This window comes from Cotesia glomerata, linkage group LG3 (assembly GCF_020080835.1).
Source record: "Cotesia glomerata isolate CgM1 linkage group LG3, MPM_Cglom_v2.3, whole genome shotgun sequence".
Lineage (NCBI taxonomy): Eukaryota > Metazoa > Arthropoda > Insecta > Hymenoptera > Braconidae > Cotesia > Cotesia glomerata.
Window position 1 is genome coordinate 28754952 of NC_058160.1, and position 15745 is coordinate 28770696.

The 15745-nt window shown below is 28.3% G+C and overlaps 1 protein-coding gene and 1 long non-coding RNA gene across 6 annotated transcripts in view; both read left to right on the plus strand.

Annotated features, from left to right (window-relative positions):
- The first annotated feature begins 366 nt into the window (after positions 1-366).
- Positions 367-15745, plus strand: part of LOC123261897 — a 79849-nt gene continuing 64470 nt past the window's right edge. The window contains exons 1-2 of one of the 4 annotated variants that reach the window (XR_006508807.1): positions 367-428; positions 13986-14116. This is a non-coding gene — a long non-coding RNA (uncharacterized LOC123261897). Of the gene's footprint in view, positions 429-10775; positions 11770-13399; positions 14117-15745 lie in introns of those variants that run through there. The other 3 variants (XR_006508805.1, XR_006508806.1, XR_006508804.1) reach the window with 3 other exon arrangements.
- On the plus strand, positions 598-5764 carry LOC123261891 (DNA-directed RNA polymerase II subunit Rpb4-like). 2 transcript variants are annotated; one of them, XM_044723754.1, is made up of 4 exons: positions 598-905; positions 1023-2399; positions 3200-3380; positions 4938-5102. In XM_044723754.1, the coding sequence occupies exons 1-2, from the start codon at positions 842-844 to the stop codon at positions 2375-2377; spliced, it is 1419 nt and encodes a 472-aa protein (XP_044579689.1). In that variant the 5' UTR covers positions 598-841; the 3' UTR covers positions 2378-2399; positions 3200-3380; positions 4938-5102. The 2 variants fall into 2 exon arrangements, with proteins under 2 accessions (XP_044579689.1, XP_044579690.1); XM_044723755.1 differs by lacking the exon at positions 1023-2399 and having other exon boundaries at positions 725-905; positions 4938-5764.

The following is a 15745-nucleotide window of genomic DNA, read 5'->3' on the forward strand; positions in this document are numbered from 1 at the left end:
TCTTCGGTAGTTCCAGATATTTCGAGTAAAATTTAGAAAAAAAAAGATCATTAATTAATTAAAAGTGATTACACGATTTAACAACGAGAAAATAAGTAATTTAAAGTAATTGGCACTTAATGAATCGCGTGACACTTAACTAATCAGAATACTAGTAAATTGACAACACTAAAGTCAGCCGTTTTTAATTTTTTGATTTTTTTTAATTATTAAATTAGAACTAAAAAATATTTTTTAAAAATTACACTTAAGTTTTTTACAAATGAAAATTTTTTTTTTATTATTTTGCAATAATTTTTTTACAAAAAAAAATTCTAAATATTTTTAAATGTCGGCTAACTTAATTTAAATAATAAATTGCATGTTCTTTCAAAATTTATTCCGATAAATATTTTTTTTTAATTTTTTCACCAAAGAATCATCAACCGGTGAGTTAAAAAATTATTATTTTTATTAATTAGATTTAATAACTATTTATTTTTATTAAAATCTAAAAATTTATTTTTTTCTAAACTCAAAATTAATTTTATCAACAATAAGTTATTTTTGGTCACCTAAAATTATCCATTTTGTTCTATTCTTCAATTTTGCAATCTAATGCCAGCCATTTTCTAATTGTTTATTGCTAAGATTTATCTAAAAGTTTTTGGCGCCTTAGCGGCTGCCTGTCGGCCATTTTCGCCGGAGAAACCCGAGCGCAACTTACTGTACCCGAGTACACTGACGGACACTTGATATTTTTACATGCGACATAAATTTACATACAATTTCCACTTGTCGATTCTTACCTTGTTATAAGTTATTTACAATATTTATAAATTAAACAAAATAAATATCCACAATGGCGAACCCTGCGCACTCGGACATAATTGAAGAAGACGCTGCAGATTTACAATTTCCCAAAGGTAAGTTAATTCTCAAATTATTAAAAAATAAAATTGCAAGTAGATACTAACCTAAAATAAAAATAAATAAATTATTGAAAAAAGTCGAGTTTGAAGTTACAATTTTCTTGCTTGCAGCCTCTGGAATGCGTGAAGTAACCTCCAAGCCAGATAGATCAGTTTTAAAGGATGAAAATTTAACTTTAGACTCGATTTGTCGTGGCTGTAATTCAGCATTGATAGAACCTTACATAAAATGCCTGGTGTGTAATTACACAATATGCTCATCGTGTTTTTCCAACGGCTGGGAAGCAGCAGAGCACGAGAATAATCACCCGTACCGAGTGATAACCAATGAGTTTCCCGTTAATGATCAGTCTGGATGGTCAGCAAGAGAAGAATTAATTTTAATCGACGCTCTGAAAGTTTGTGGGTTCGGTAATTGGACAGACATCGCTAAAAGATTGCCTGGAATGTCTCCAGAAGAAGTTGAAGCTCATTATATGAAGTATTACATCGACGAGGCAACTTTACCCGGATTACCCAAGTTAGAATCCTCGATTGCCGTAACAGAGACGATATATTTTTCCTGCAAGCTCAATGATGTCGAAGAACCTCCTAGGTTTGCTCCTAATTCAGTAAACAGTCGCGCTTTGGCTGGTTACAATGCAGCTCGTTCAGATTTCGAGGTGAATTTTGACAACCACGCAGAGTCTGTGATCGCTGATTTGAAGTACGACGAGTTTGATGAGGAAGATGATGATAATTATAACCTGGGGAAGAGCTTGCAAGCTGCTATTGTCGAGGGGTACAATGCTCGACTGAAGGAGCGCGAGAGACGGAAAAATATAATACGCGAGCACGGCTTGATTGCTGTCAGACGGACAATGCTGTGGTTGCAGAGGTACGACAGGACGATAACGCTTCCAATAGCTGAGAAACTACTCAAAATAATGCAGCTGACTAATGGTCTTGACCTGGATTATGTAATGGAGTGTCTCCATCATCGAGGAGAAATTAAAAACTACATCAGTAAGCTGTTTGAGTTTCGCAAAAACGGTCTCAAACATTTTTACAGTGTACCTTTGTACCAAAAATTGAGAAATCTGAGGCGCGAGCAGGAAAAAGACAGACGGTCATATGCTAGTAATATTGAACAGTCTTTTAAAAATATTTTGAATGGAAGTAATTCGGCTGCTGGGAATAATAATTTAGTTGGTAATATTTGTCAACGCAAAAAACCTCCCCCGTTGGAGATCGAAGGCACGCCTTGCTATGATAAGCTCGATGAGGCCGAGAGAGAGTTGTGCTCCACTGTACGCATAATGCCGGAAAGTTATCTTGAGTTCAAACACTTGCTAATAACTGAGAACAAAAAGATGGGACACTTGAGACTTGCCCAGGCGAGAACTTTACTTAAGATTGATGTTAATAAAACGAGGAAGATTTTTGATTTTTTGGCACAGCTTGGTTACATTACTAAGCATCAATAATTTATTTATTTTTATTTTTAAGGTAGTCTTAGGTATTATTTTTATTTAAGGAGAAACACCAGACGATCGAAAAATAGAGGTGATTTTCGGGAATTTTTTTGACAGGGAAAATAAAGGAATTTGGGGATCGGATTTTTTTTATTTTATTAAGGGTACATTAAAGATTATTACCCTAAATTTTTATTAAAAAATATTTAATTATTACAAAGTTATTAACAATCTCGTAGAGCAGTAGAAAAAATTTCCCCCTCCATGGTCGGTTCGATAACTCGAAAACGGATCATCTGAAAATAAAAACCCAAATTGCTTTTTAATCAGTAAGGATGTAGTTATTGTCGCACGTAGGGAATTTTGAAAATTTTAATTTAAAAAAAAATGGCGACTGATTGAAAATTTTCTCACTATTCTTACTGTTTTTTTTTTTTGTTTTAACCCGGCTAAAAAAATCTTTAAAATAAAAATTTTTAAATTCCGTACGTGCGACGATAACTACATCCTTACTGATTAAGAAGCAATTTGAGTTTTTATTTTCAGATGATCCGTTTTTGAGTTATCGGACTGACCATGGAAGGGGAAATGTTTTCTAGTGCTCTACGAGATTGTTAATAACTTTGTAATAACTAAATATTTTTTAATAAAAATTTAGGGCAATAATCTTCAATGTACTCCTAATAAACTAAAAAAAATCCGATCCCCAAATTCCTTTATTTTCCCTGTCCAAAAAATTCCCGAAAATCACCTCTTTTTTTCGATCGTCACAGTGGTGTTCCCCCTTAACTGTTCTTAAGTTAATGAAAATTTTTAATACTTAATTATTTACAGAGTTTGAAAACGCTGAGACCCTTCTGATATCTGAGGTACATCTGCTGCTCCAGCACAGAAAAGCGCAAAATGAATTAGCTGAAGACGAGCAAGAATTCTCTGAAGTATTTACTAAAAGTTTTAATTACACTGAACGGTTCCGAAAATTTAAAAGCAAGGAAATGATTTCTGCGGTTAGAAGGTAATGTTTTTATTTTAATTGACAATTAGTATGAATTCTGTTTATGATAGTGTGTAATACTGCTGAAATAGAGCTGAGCAAATATTTTTAAAAATTTTTTTTCAATCAATTTATTTGATTTTAAAAATTTTTGTTTGCTGCTTTTTTTAACGTTGAAATAAATGTAAATAGTGAAGGGTTGTTAAAATATTCTTGAATGAATAGAAATGTTAATTTAAAAAATATAAAAATATATCTGGTGCTATTATACGACCATATATGTTGGTTAGATAAAACATATTTTTAAGGATTACAATTACAATAGAGTTAAAATATTTATTAATTTCGTATAAATATATCCGGAGATTGAATAACATCAGATAATATAGAAATTTATTTTTAATAACTAATTATTTATATTTTTTAATGTAATTATGTTTTGCAATTTTAGTTCAGTATTATATAAATTACAGTATCATTTACAATTCAATATTCTATAAATATTAACATTAAAAATAATTTATATTATTAGGAGAATAAGAAAAATTTTGTGTCTAGGATAGTCATACGATAAAATCGGTTTTTTATGTGAAATTTAGTGTCATTGCAAAGGTCTTGACTTGAATTTGTTTCAAGGTTTCATATCATTCTCACCGATAGTCAAACTAGTATAAGTATTTAGGCTACATTCGAAAATGCTCTATCTCTAGACACATAATTAGAAAATGACCTTGCATCTTGTGAACTATTGACATTTTTAAAGATATAAGCTCACCCCGACATTACACTCATCGAGATCTTTCATTTGAGTACCCACATCAATATTTCATATATTTATATATATTATATATTTGTATATATGAAAAATATGTAAAAATGCATGTGGGTACTCAAATGAAAGCTCTTGATGAGTGTAACATCGGAATGAGCTTATATCTTTAAAAAAGTCAATAGTTAAGAAAGTACAGTGCAATTTAACAAATATCTCGTGAAATATTGACATTTTTAAAGATATAAGCTCACCCCAACATTACACTGATCGAGAGCTTTCATTTGAGTACCCACATCAATATTTTATATATTTATATATATTATATATATGTATATATGAAAAATATATCAAAATGCATGTGGGTACTCAAATGAAAGCTCTTGATGAGTATAACATCGGGATGAGCTTATATCTTTAAAAAAATCAATAATTAAGAAATTACAGTGCAATTTAACAAATATCTCGTGAAATATTGACATTTTTAAAGATATAAGCTCACCCCAACATTACACTGATCTAGAGCTTTCATTTGAGTACCCACATCAATATTTTATATATTTATATATATTATATATATATATATGTATATATGAAAAATATATCAAAATGCATGTGGGTACTCAAATGAAAGCTTTTGAGTGTAACATCGGAATGAGCTTATATCTTTAAAAAAGTCAATAGTTAAGACAGTACAGTGTAATTTAACAAATTTCATTATTTAATATAGTTTACTTATAGTTTACAAGTCACGGTAGTCACATAGTGACTGCAAGGTTGCTAGTAATTAATAATAAATAAATTTTTAGTATGCTGATGCAGAAGAAGTTACACAAATTCGAGGTTGCTTCACTGGCGAATCTGTGTCCGGAAACAACAGAAGAAGCCAAGTCACTGATACCCAGTATAGAGGGTCGTCTAGAGGAAGAAGATTTGAGGACAATCCTCGAAGACATCCAGACAAAACGGTCTCTTCAGTACTAAGAGCCTGTCACTAATAGCAGCAGCATCACCACCAGTAAAAGTCTCAACGAAAACAAACAACCTCAATCTTTAGCCGGTTCATTAAATGTCATGGTTTTTTTTTTTTTTCGTGGCACATAAATTAAATAATCGTTCATTACTGAATATGAAGAAGCGTATGATTGATGTAAACCGTCGTGAATCGATCGTGTGGTTCCTCTGGGATCCAATTACACAGATACACACATCCATTCAGCAGATGCATGCACAAATGGCAATTTGTGACAAGTATCAGCATCACTACCAGTCAGCCAGCCAGCGAGTCTCTGAAAAGAAGATAGCTAATTGTCGTAGCGACAACCTCGCATTAGCTTGCTGGTAATTGCGTGTACGGCTGACTGTAGCACGCAAGGAAAGGAGACTCTGTACTTTTTAGTCTCTGCCCAGGACACCATCATTATCGAGCCACTCTTATACTTTGATTCATCTCTGATTTTCTGTTACTTACCAGCGTTTCTTCATATATTTGTGTGTAACCGTGTGTATAATTTATTTAAAATATAACATCAGATTGATGGGAGATGGATTATATCTTCGTCTCACTTACCTGTACTTTACGACGTGCTGCTATTTCTGTCTGGCTATTTTAATGTTATTAATCATCATTGGTTTATGATTGGTTGATGTAATTTCCGTGGATTAGTCAGTCGACAATGAGAGATGCCCTCAGGGTGTCATTTGCTGACAGGATATACGCACTTGCAGACTCAACAGTCAGATCATATTGAGATACATATATCTGGAATACTGACACCGTGTGAAACGCAAATTATCAATAATAATAATAATAATAATATTATGTGTAATAGGGTGGCGCAAAAAAACTGACTATTTTTTTGTTTTGAGTCTCGAGTAAAAAAATGTCAGTTTTTGATGTTGTAAAAGCCCTCTCAAAAGAACAGCTCAAAAAAAATTTTTAAGAGGTCGCTCCAAATTTTTTTAAATTTCAAAAATCGAAATTTTTTTTTTTTAATTTTTTTTCTCGTTACGTCATAATTTTATAGACCAAAAAAAATAAGTTCCTGAAAGTTTTAATTCAAAATTTAAATTTTGCAAGGTCGCTCATAATTTTTTTTAAATTTCAGAGCCAAAAAATGCTAATCCAATTAAATAATCACTAATAAATTAAAAAAAAGTTGTGAGCGACCTTTTAAAATTCACATTTTGAACTGAAACTTTTAGGAAAACCTTTTTTTTTGGTCTATAAAAATATGACGTAACGAGAAAAAAAATAAAAAAAAAAAAAAAAATTCGATTTTCGACGATTTTTGAAATTTAAAAAAATTTGGAGCGACCTCTTAAAAATTTTTTTTTAAGCTGTCCTTTGGAGAGAGCTCTTAAAACATCAAAAACCAACATTTTTTCATTCGAGACTAAAAAAAAAAAAATAGTCGGTTTTTTTGCGCCACCCTAACGTGTAACTATTTTTGCGGCAGATTCATTGTTTAAATATTCATTCAAATTTAATTATATATTTTTTGTACTCTAATTATTATTTCATCTCAACTGAAGATATTTTTCATTCTTTTAATTTAATGATAATATTAATATTTATAAACTTTATACGTTTAAATGAATTTTTAATAAAGTGAAAAATAAGGATTGGATTAAATTGTCTAGTAAATTTAATTTATTAAGAAAGTTCTATTTTTTTTTTACTACTTTGTTTTCTTGATAATTAAAAGAATTGTATTTCTTACAAGAATTTATCGGGTTTTTTGTAAAAAAATAAAAATTGTAGGCATCAAACTATTATTATTATTTTTCATTCTTATTTCTCGGTAACTGGTAGCGTTATGAAATTTTCAGAATATCGGGTTGCAAGGTCGAGGTGTACTCGGATATCCTTGGCCCTGATATCTTCATAGCGAATGGAAATGACAATATCTGGCCTATCAACTGAATATTAATAGAATTAAAAGACAGAGAATTGCATTCCAAAAATTTAATCATCATTTAATTATTAATACACAATCTACTTTTGTTTCCATATTACTTGCTACAGTATAAAGTGTATCCAGTACAATAAGCTGTTGTTTTATATCTCTCATAAACCCTACACTTTCGTTGTATTATTTTTCCACTAGGGGATAAAAATAAAAACTTCCAAGTGGTTTTATAATTTTAATACCAGCTGAATATTCATAATCAAGCTCGTTAACAATTCCATTTTCACAAAGCGAGAAAAATACTATTCCATCAGTAAAAATTTAATTTGTTATTAAAAATATACTTTTAATTCCTTCTCTTCCGCTTATCTTTATATTTATCTCTGTCTCAACCTAAACTGTCTTTCTTTTTTAAAACTTTATTTTTTTTTTACCTGAAATTCAATCAGTAGTTTTTAGATTTGCTAGTAGAAAAATTTACTTTTAAAGTGATACAAGTAAACTAAAGTCAATGGTTCAATTTAAACTCTCTTTAGTTTGAGCAAACGCGCAACAAGTATACATACTACTAGATACACATGTATAAATATGTGATGTAAATTTGCGAGTGTGTGTAATGATCGATAGAATTAATTTACATAATGTGGGCTGTTTAGAGTACTTTAATTATTTAAAATCAATTGATTGAAATATCAGATTATTCATTACAGAAAATTATTTAATAATTTATTGCTTTTTTTATAAATTTTATTGATAAATAATCTAAATTATCAAGAGAATAAGAAAAATTTTGTGTCCAGGATAGTCAAATGATAAAATCGGTTTTTTTAGAGAAATTTAGTGTCATTGCAAAGGTCTTGACTTGAATTTGTGCATGTTCAAGGTTTTATTTAATTTTTACCGATAGTCAATTTATTATGATAAGTATTTAGGTTGCATTCGAAAATGCTCTATCTCTAGTTAAATAATTAAGAAATTAACTTGCATCTTGTGAGCTATTGACATTTCTAAAAATATAAGCTCATCCCGATGTTACACTCACCAAGATCTTTTATTTGAGTACCCACATCAATTTTTCATATATTTATATCTATTATATATATGTATATATGAAAAATATATCAAAATGCATGTGGGTACTCAAATGAAAGCTCTTGATGAATGTAACATCGGGATGAGCTTATCTCTTTAAAAACGTCAATAGTTAAGAAAGTACAGCGCAATTTGACAAATATCTTGTGAACTATTAACATTCTTAAAGATATAAGCTCATCCCGATGTTACAATCATCAAGAGCTTTCATTTGAGTACCCACATGCATTTTGATATATTTTTCATATATACATATATATAATAGATATAAATGTATGAAAAATTGATGTGGGTACTCAAATGAAAGGTCTTGATGAGTGTAACATCAGAATGAGCTTATATCTTTAAAAACGTCAATATTTAAGAAAGTACAGTACAATTTAACAAAAGTCATTATTTAATGAAGCAAAATTTTATTTATTTATAATTCATAAGTCACGGCAGTCACATAGTGACTGCAAGGTTACTAGTTTTTTAATATCAGATGATATAATAAATATTTATTTGTAGTTAGTATATACTTGTTGATTATTACTAAAAATTTATTTGAGTTCTTGAATAAAAAATTGGTATAGAAATTTTAGTTAGACACTTTTTAAAAGTCCATAACTTGAGTAGATAAAAAAATTCCACTAGATCTGATAGATTATTAGTTTTTCTATAATTATATAAAAATCTGATTACAGAATATTTTTTTATGATGTAAATTAAAGCCCCAAAAATAAATTAATTAACTTTTAATAAATATTTGTTTATTAATAAATATTTGTTAAAAGATAAAACACAATTATTTATACTTAATAACTTAGAAAATTGTTTTTAAATCAATAAATACATTAAAAGTTTCGAAATTCTCCTATCAGCGTAAGGTAAAAGTTTCAATATAACGTTACGTCTCGGAGCTTTATAAAAAACTGATAAAATTTGAGTGTGTAGGAAGTGAAGGGTCAAAAAACCTGGAAAATATCGTGGCGCAATACATGAATGGTCCCTCAGCTCCAGATTATAAATTTTTTATTTACTTTTATTTATCAAAACGAGCTATAGACAGATATACGCGAGAACATACTTGGATGTTATCTTGGATTATTTCAATGAGAATAAAACATAAAAACAAGGTGAGATAAAGAGGAATTGTTTATATATATGATGATGATGATGTATGTACATGTAATTGATGGTGAGTTGTGGGTAGGGATGATAAGAATGACGGCCAGAGTGTGAAAATGTGAGAGGATAGAAGAGATGAAATGAGAGTGAGTGTGGATACGATTGAGATGTAGAGTATACTTTTGCTGTATATCTGAGAGCTAACGCATTGTTCACCGCGTGACGCTAAAGCTCCACAATCTTCTCTATTTCTTGCGTAATGGAATTGCTTTCACACTGAGATGTCGGCTGTGAGCTGAAAAAATATTTTTTTTCTTTGAGTCAGGGGCCATCGAGTATTGTTTAAGTTAAAGTACTTGCATATTATAAATCGAAGAAAATGATTTCATGAATAGTCTGAGTATAAGTACTGAAATTGCCAAATTTCACTAAATTATTGTTATTGCATGTATTCCTGAGTACTGATATAAAATTTTTAAGAATTTTTCTGTCTTAAATCAAGCGAAAAAGGTTTTCCATTAAGTAAAATTTGGTTTAAAAATTTTTCTGTTAGATTTAAAACAATAAAATAATTCTAAAAATTAATTTTCTGAGCTCAAGATTTTTTTAATAAGTCAATAATTTTTTTATCAGTGTAAATTGTACTAGCAATCTTGCACTATGTGACTGCCGTGACTTGTGAACTATAAATAAATAAAATTTTGCTTTATTAAAATAATTAATTTAGTTAAATTGCACTGTACTTTCTTTAATATTGACGTATTTAAAGATATAAGCTCCTCCCGATGTTACACTCATCAAGACTTTTTATTTGAGTACCCACATCAATTTTTCATATATATGTATATATGAATTATATATATGTATATATGTATATATGAAAAATATATCAAAATAATATATGAAATATATATCAAAATGCATGTGGGTACTCAAATAAAAGGTCTTGATGAGTGTAACATCGGGATGAGCTTATATCTTTAAAAATGTCGATATTTCACAAGATATTTGTTAAATTGCACTGTACTTTCTTAAATATTGACGTTTTTAAAGATATAAGCTCATTCCGAAGTTACACTCATCAAGAGCTTTCATTTGAATACCCACATGCATTTTTGATATATTTTTCATATATACATATTTATAATATATATATAAATATATGAAAAATTGATGTGGGTACTCAAATGAATGTAACATTAGGATGAGCTTATATCTTCAAAAATGTCAGTAGTTCACAAGATACAAGGTCATTTCTTAATTATGTATCTAGAGATAGAGCATTTTCGAATGCAGCCTAAATACTTATCATCATAAATTGACTATTGGTGAGAACAATATGAAATCATGAAAAGACACAACTCTAGGTTATGACCTTTCTAATGATACCAAATTTAACCATAAAAATCTATTTTATCATATAAATACACTGGCCACAAAATTTTTCTTCTTCTCTCAATAATATAGATTATTAAAATTTTGAAACTGTAAGATAGTGAAAAGTTCGGAGCCGAAATAAAATTATCAAAATCTTGCAAAATTACTAAAATAAATGGAAGAATAATATTCTATCAAATAGATATAAAAATAATTATGGAAATTGAAGTTTATTTAATGAGCTTTCAATTGCATTATACAAATATTTGATAAGTCATCGCAGTCAGAAGTTATCTCTTCATTCAAGAAGCAGTAAATTTGTAATAATTGGAAAATGTTCAAGAAATAATCGTCCAAATAATAATTATTGAGAGAAAAATGAACCATAGAATTGAAATTATAAAAAGAAAAATTTTTCAAAAGTTCTATCTGTAATCAAAGGACAAATTCAATAGTTTGATTCCTATAAAATTAGCTATCAATAAAAAGTAATTGCTCTTAGAGCTTTAGAGCCGCTCTATTATTCTCTGATGTCCATGTCTTTGCGAATCGCAAATTCGCGATAATGTCTGGGATTAATTAGTACAAGTATTAGCCAGTATTAAGTATTATTAGATCTAACCAGTTAGATTAAATGGTGGGTGTAGGAGTAGAAATGTAAATATTATAAAACGTATGTAAATGCAAATGTATTTAATACTGGATGGAAGATTATGAGGACTGAGCACGATATCATCAGCGTATTGACGATGGTTGCGTTTGGCACGTGCGTGGACGTGAATGCTGTTGAATGCTGCACAGTGCAGGAGCTGGATTTGGATATGGAGGAGTGCTCTTGTCTCTACTCGCGAATAACCGCGATACCAAACGGCCCGGTTTTAATACTAGAGAAAGAGGAAAAGACCGAGTGGATGGTATTGAGGTAGCCGGGAATCGCTACTCCCTCCTTGTATATGTTCCTCTTCCACTGCACTTCCTCTCGCTCTTTTACTCGACACTCTTGAGCGTTCAGCGCACGAGCTTACCCGAGATCTTCCGAGCGAGTTCGAACCCAAGTAGACGGGGCTCATCGTAACACTAGGGTCAAAATTTATTCAGTGTATTCTTAACAGCCATATGACACGTTATCATATTTTTTCACTTTCTCCAAGTTGGTATTTTATTATATCTACAGATAATTACAATCCAACATTTACATTCTATTAAAGTTATATTTCTTCATTGATTAAATTACGGTATTTTCATTTTATCAATAATTGGAGTGAAGAAATCACAAACAGATTGGTGCTTTTCTTCTTTCTTTCAATTGTATACAAATTTTTAATAAAAATTTCTTCTCAATGCTAAACTTCTTCTCTTTCTTCTTAATTTATTTTTGCACTCTATGAAAATATTAATTTATTTCTTCTTTCCTTCTGGTTTAAATTTATTTTTTTTTTCTATGTTTCTTTAAATCATTTCTTCCCATTTTTTCAACTCCGATTTCCCTTTTTTCTCTTTAAATTCTAAATATGATACCGATTTAAAATTTTTTTTTCTTCTTTTCTATGATACTGAAATTAGCAATGAAAATCAAATGAGCCGACATTTAAAAATGTGTATAATTTATTTTATTAAAAAATAATTTTAAAAAAATTAAAACAAAAATTTTCACATGTAGAAAATTTTAAAAATTACACGTGAAATTTTTTAAAAATAGTTTTTTAGTTCTAATTTTTAATTAATAAAAAAAATCAAATATTTTTAAGTGCTGGCTAACTTAATTTTCATAAATTAGCAGACATCTGACAATTATTCGAATTTTTATAACAAATTTATTATTATAAAAAGAACATTTTTAAAAATTCACACTTATAATTTTTTTAAATTTCTACATGTGAAATTTTTTATGAAAATTAAGTTAGCCAACATTTAAAAATTAAAAAGAATTTTTTTATTGAAAAAATGACTCCAAAAAAAAAAAGAAAAAAAAAGTCATTTGTTAAAAACTTGAAAAACTGTAAGTGCAATTTTTTAAAAATATTTTTTTGTTCTAATTTAATTATTAAAAAAAAATCAAAAAATTAAAAACGTCGGCTAACTAGTATTATAAATTTTTTTGCTGAATTTTTTTCTTTACAATTAAATTGTTATAACAATCTAAAAAATTGTTAGATATCCGATAAGTTAAGTATCATTCTTTTCTAGATACTATATCATTAAAAAATGTTAAAAGTCTTCGTTTTCTTTTTAAAATAAATCATAAAAAAATATATAAAGAAAACACTAAAATTTTTTAAAAATAATTTATTTCTTCTACAAAAAATAAAAAATTTCTAACTAAAATTAGCCGAAAATTTTAAAATAAATAAATAAATTAGATAATAAAATTTTAAAAAAAATTATTGAAGAAATAATTGAGTTTAGTTCCAACAAATATTTATTTTTTCCAAATAAAAAAAAAACTTTTCAATCTAAATTTTTGCAAACTAACATAAAAACTTGTTAAATTCGCACTTTTACCATTTAATACCATGTTAAATGTTATATCGAATGTGTCTTTTAAAGTTGGTCCCCTCTTTTTCTTGTTCCCGCCATATCGTTGGTACTTTTGACTGTGTGTGGCTCCACTGGTTTGCTACGACTTAAATTCAGTCACTTACTCTTTTTCTCTTTTTCTCTCACACATTTTTATATTTATCTTCATATATATATATACAAATATACAAAGAAATTACATATATTTAAGGTCTCTGTCTATCAAACGGTTTTATTCACTCACACATGTATATCTGGAATAGGTTACACGGTGCTCGTGCTCACTCGCTGATCCTCGTCTCTCGTCTGGTGGGGTCAGTGCCTGCTCGGATCTTGAGCAGGAACCTCTGCTCTGGGTATTCGATCTCTGGACTGTCATTACTACATACAACTGGCTAGTTACTTCCACAAACTAAATACAAAAACAAAAACAACCCAATTAATAATTAATTGATATCAAAATTTTTTTTAATTATTCAATTTGTTAAAATTACTTTTTAAATTACGCGGGTGGAAAATTAGTGACGATTCGGTTTAAATTTGAAAATTTGAAAATAAAAAACTTGTGAAGTGATTGAGTGTCAGACTCGTGCAGTGAAAAAAAATAATAATAATTAATGTAATTGGAATCATTATTATAATTTGATAAGTTGGATTGAGTTTGTTAATTTAAAACGTCACTTTGTCAACATTTTTTCTATTTCTTATCGCTTCTTCCTCAGCTCTTGTCTAAAACTTTTTATTTCTTCTTCAATTGTATATTTAACGTCAGTTTAACAACTGATAAATTTATGAGACCAACTATTGGTTTTATTTATTAATTTTTTATTGTTTTGTGTCTTTAAACAGGACCTGAAATTTATTGGAATTATTTTGTTATCAAACGATTGACTGTTGTTAGTGACTTCAGTGTTTAGATGCGAGTTACTTCTCTGCTATGAATTTTTATCAAAGAAAATGAGGATTTTTTGTAAATAATGGTGAGTTTTTTTTTTTTATTATAAATTTTATCATTTTTCCAAAATTGATCTGTTAAAAATTATTTAAAATAGTTGTCAGTATACTCCAATAAAATTTTCTGCATAATTAAATGAATAATTTTTTTTTCAATTATTACAAAAGTGAGGGTTGAAATAATTGAATAAAATTTAAACTTTAAATCTTAAAAAAATTTTTATTTGTTTTAAAATCGAGTAATTAAATAAAATTTGAGTATTTTATTAATAAAATCATTAAAGAAATTAAAAAATTTATTTTTAACAATTCTAATTCTTATTATTTATAAAATTATTGAAAAAAAATATGATAATAATAAATTTCTTTTATTAATAAAATTGGAGTATAAATTAAAATATTTTTTTCAAAGAAATTAAAAAATTTACTTTTAACAATTTCAATTTTTATAATTCATAAATTAGTTGAAAAAAAAAAAAAAAATGATAATAAATTTATGCTGTTAATAAAATTGAAGTATAAATTAAAATTTTTTTTTATATAAATAAAATCATTGACAAATTTTTTATTTACAAAATAATTATAAATAAATTATTACCATAAAAATACACGATAATTCTCATAAAATTCTAAAATACTAATATTTTTTTATAGAATAATTTAAAAAATTAAAGCGATCAATTTTTAAAATTTTTAAACAAAAAAAAATTCTTGTCGTTAATTAGAAAAAGTAATTTTAAAACAAATGAAATAAAAAAAAAATAAAAAACGTAATAATCAAGTGCAGTAAGACTAATACAGGGTGTTTAAAACGTAGACTGTTATTTTATTAGTTAGCATACGACTGTTACTACACGATGAGGTAAGGAGAATGTTCATGATTCAAAGCAATTCCAAAGCCAGCGTTTTAAAATAATTCGTCTCTACCTTGTTGTGCTCTCCAGCGGCCACATAATGGGTGAGAAAATTACCCAGGGATGATTTTTTAAACGCATATCTCAAAAATATGTATGTGTATAGATATAGATACATTTACATTACCCATTACCAAACTTATAACTTACACATACATATACAAATTATGCATACTACAGATTGGACTGATAAATATAAAGGATCGACGAATTCGAAATCGGGATTATTAGCCTGTCGTGCGTGTCAATCTTTCTTCCACCCTTATTTTATTGCCTCACATTTTATTTATAATTTTCAGCTCGCATGTTTATAGCTAAAAAAAAAACAAAATATATTATCCAGCAGTCGGCATACGTAAATTATTATTATTTCACCCTCGGGTGATGTTTATCGCCGTTAAAATTCAGGGGTGGCTTATTGTCGTTAAACATACGACAATTAAATTGCTATTGCGACCCATATTAATTATTTACATAATATTGCCTATAACTAATACGTCAGCAGTATTAATTTTTATCCAAAACAATTTTCGTCTCAATTCTTCTTCAATTTCTAGTTAAATTAACCTCTGAATTACCAAATTACCCTTTGTTGATATTTTGATATATAACTCGTGCCAGCAAACAAAGCTAGTCAACAGTTTCCATTTACAATACTAAAATTTAATATTTAGCGTCGGAATATTATCCTGTTGCTTCAGGGCACCCATATTTTATCCCTGGTTAATATTTTATCAAATA

Excerpts from the sequence above, each read along its gene's own strand:
- LOC123261891 (XM_044723754.1), top strand. The coding sequence starts at position 842 with ATGGCGAACCCTGCGCACTCGGACATAATTGAAGAAGACGCTGCAGAT. Across the intron at positions 906-1,022 it reads AGATTTACAATTTCCCAAAG|CCTCTGGAATGCGTGAAGTA; the intron begins GTAAGTTAATTC and ends TCTTGCTTGCAG.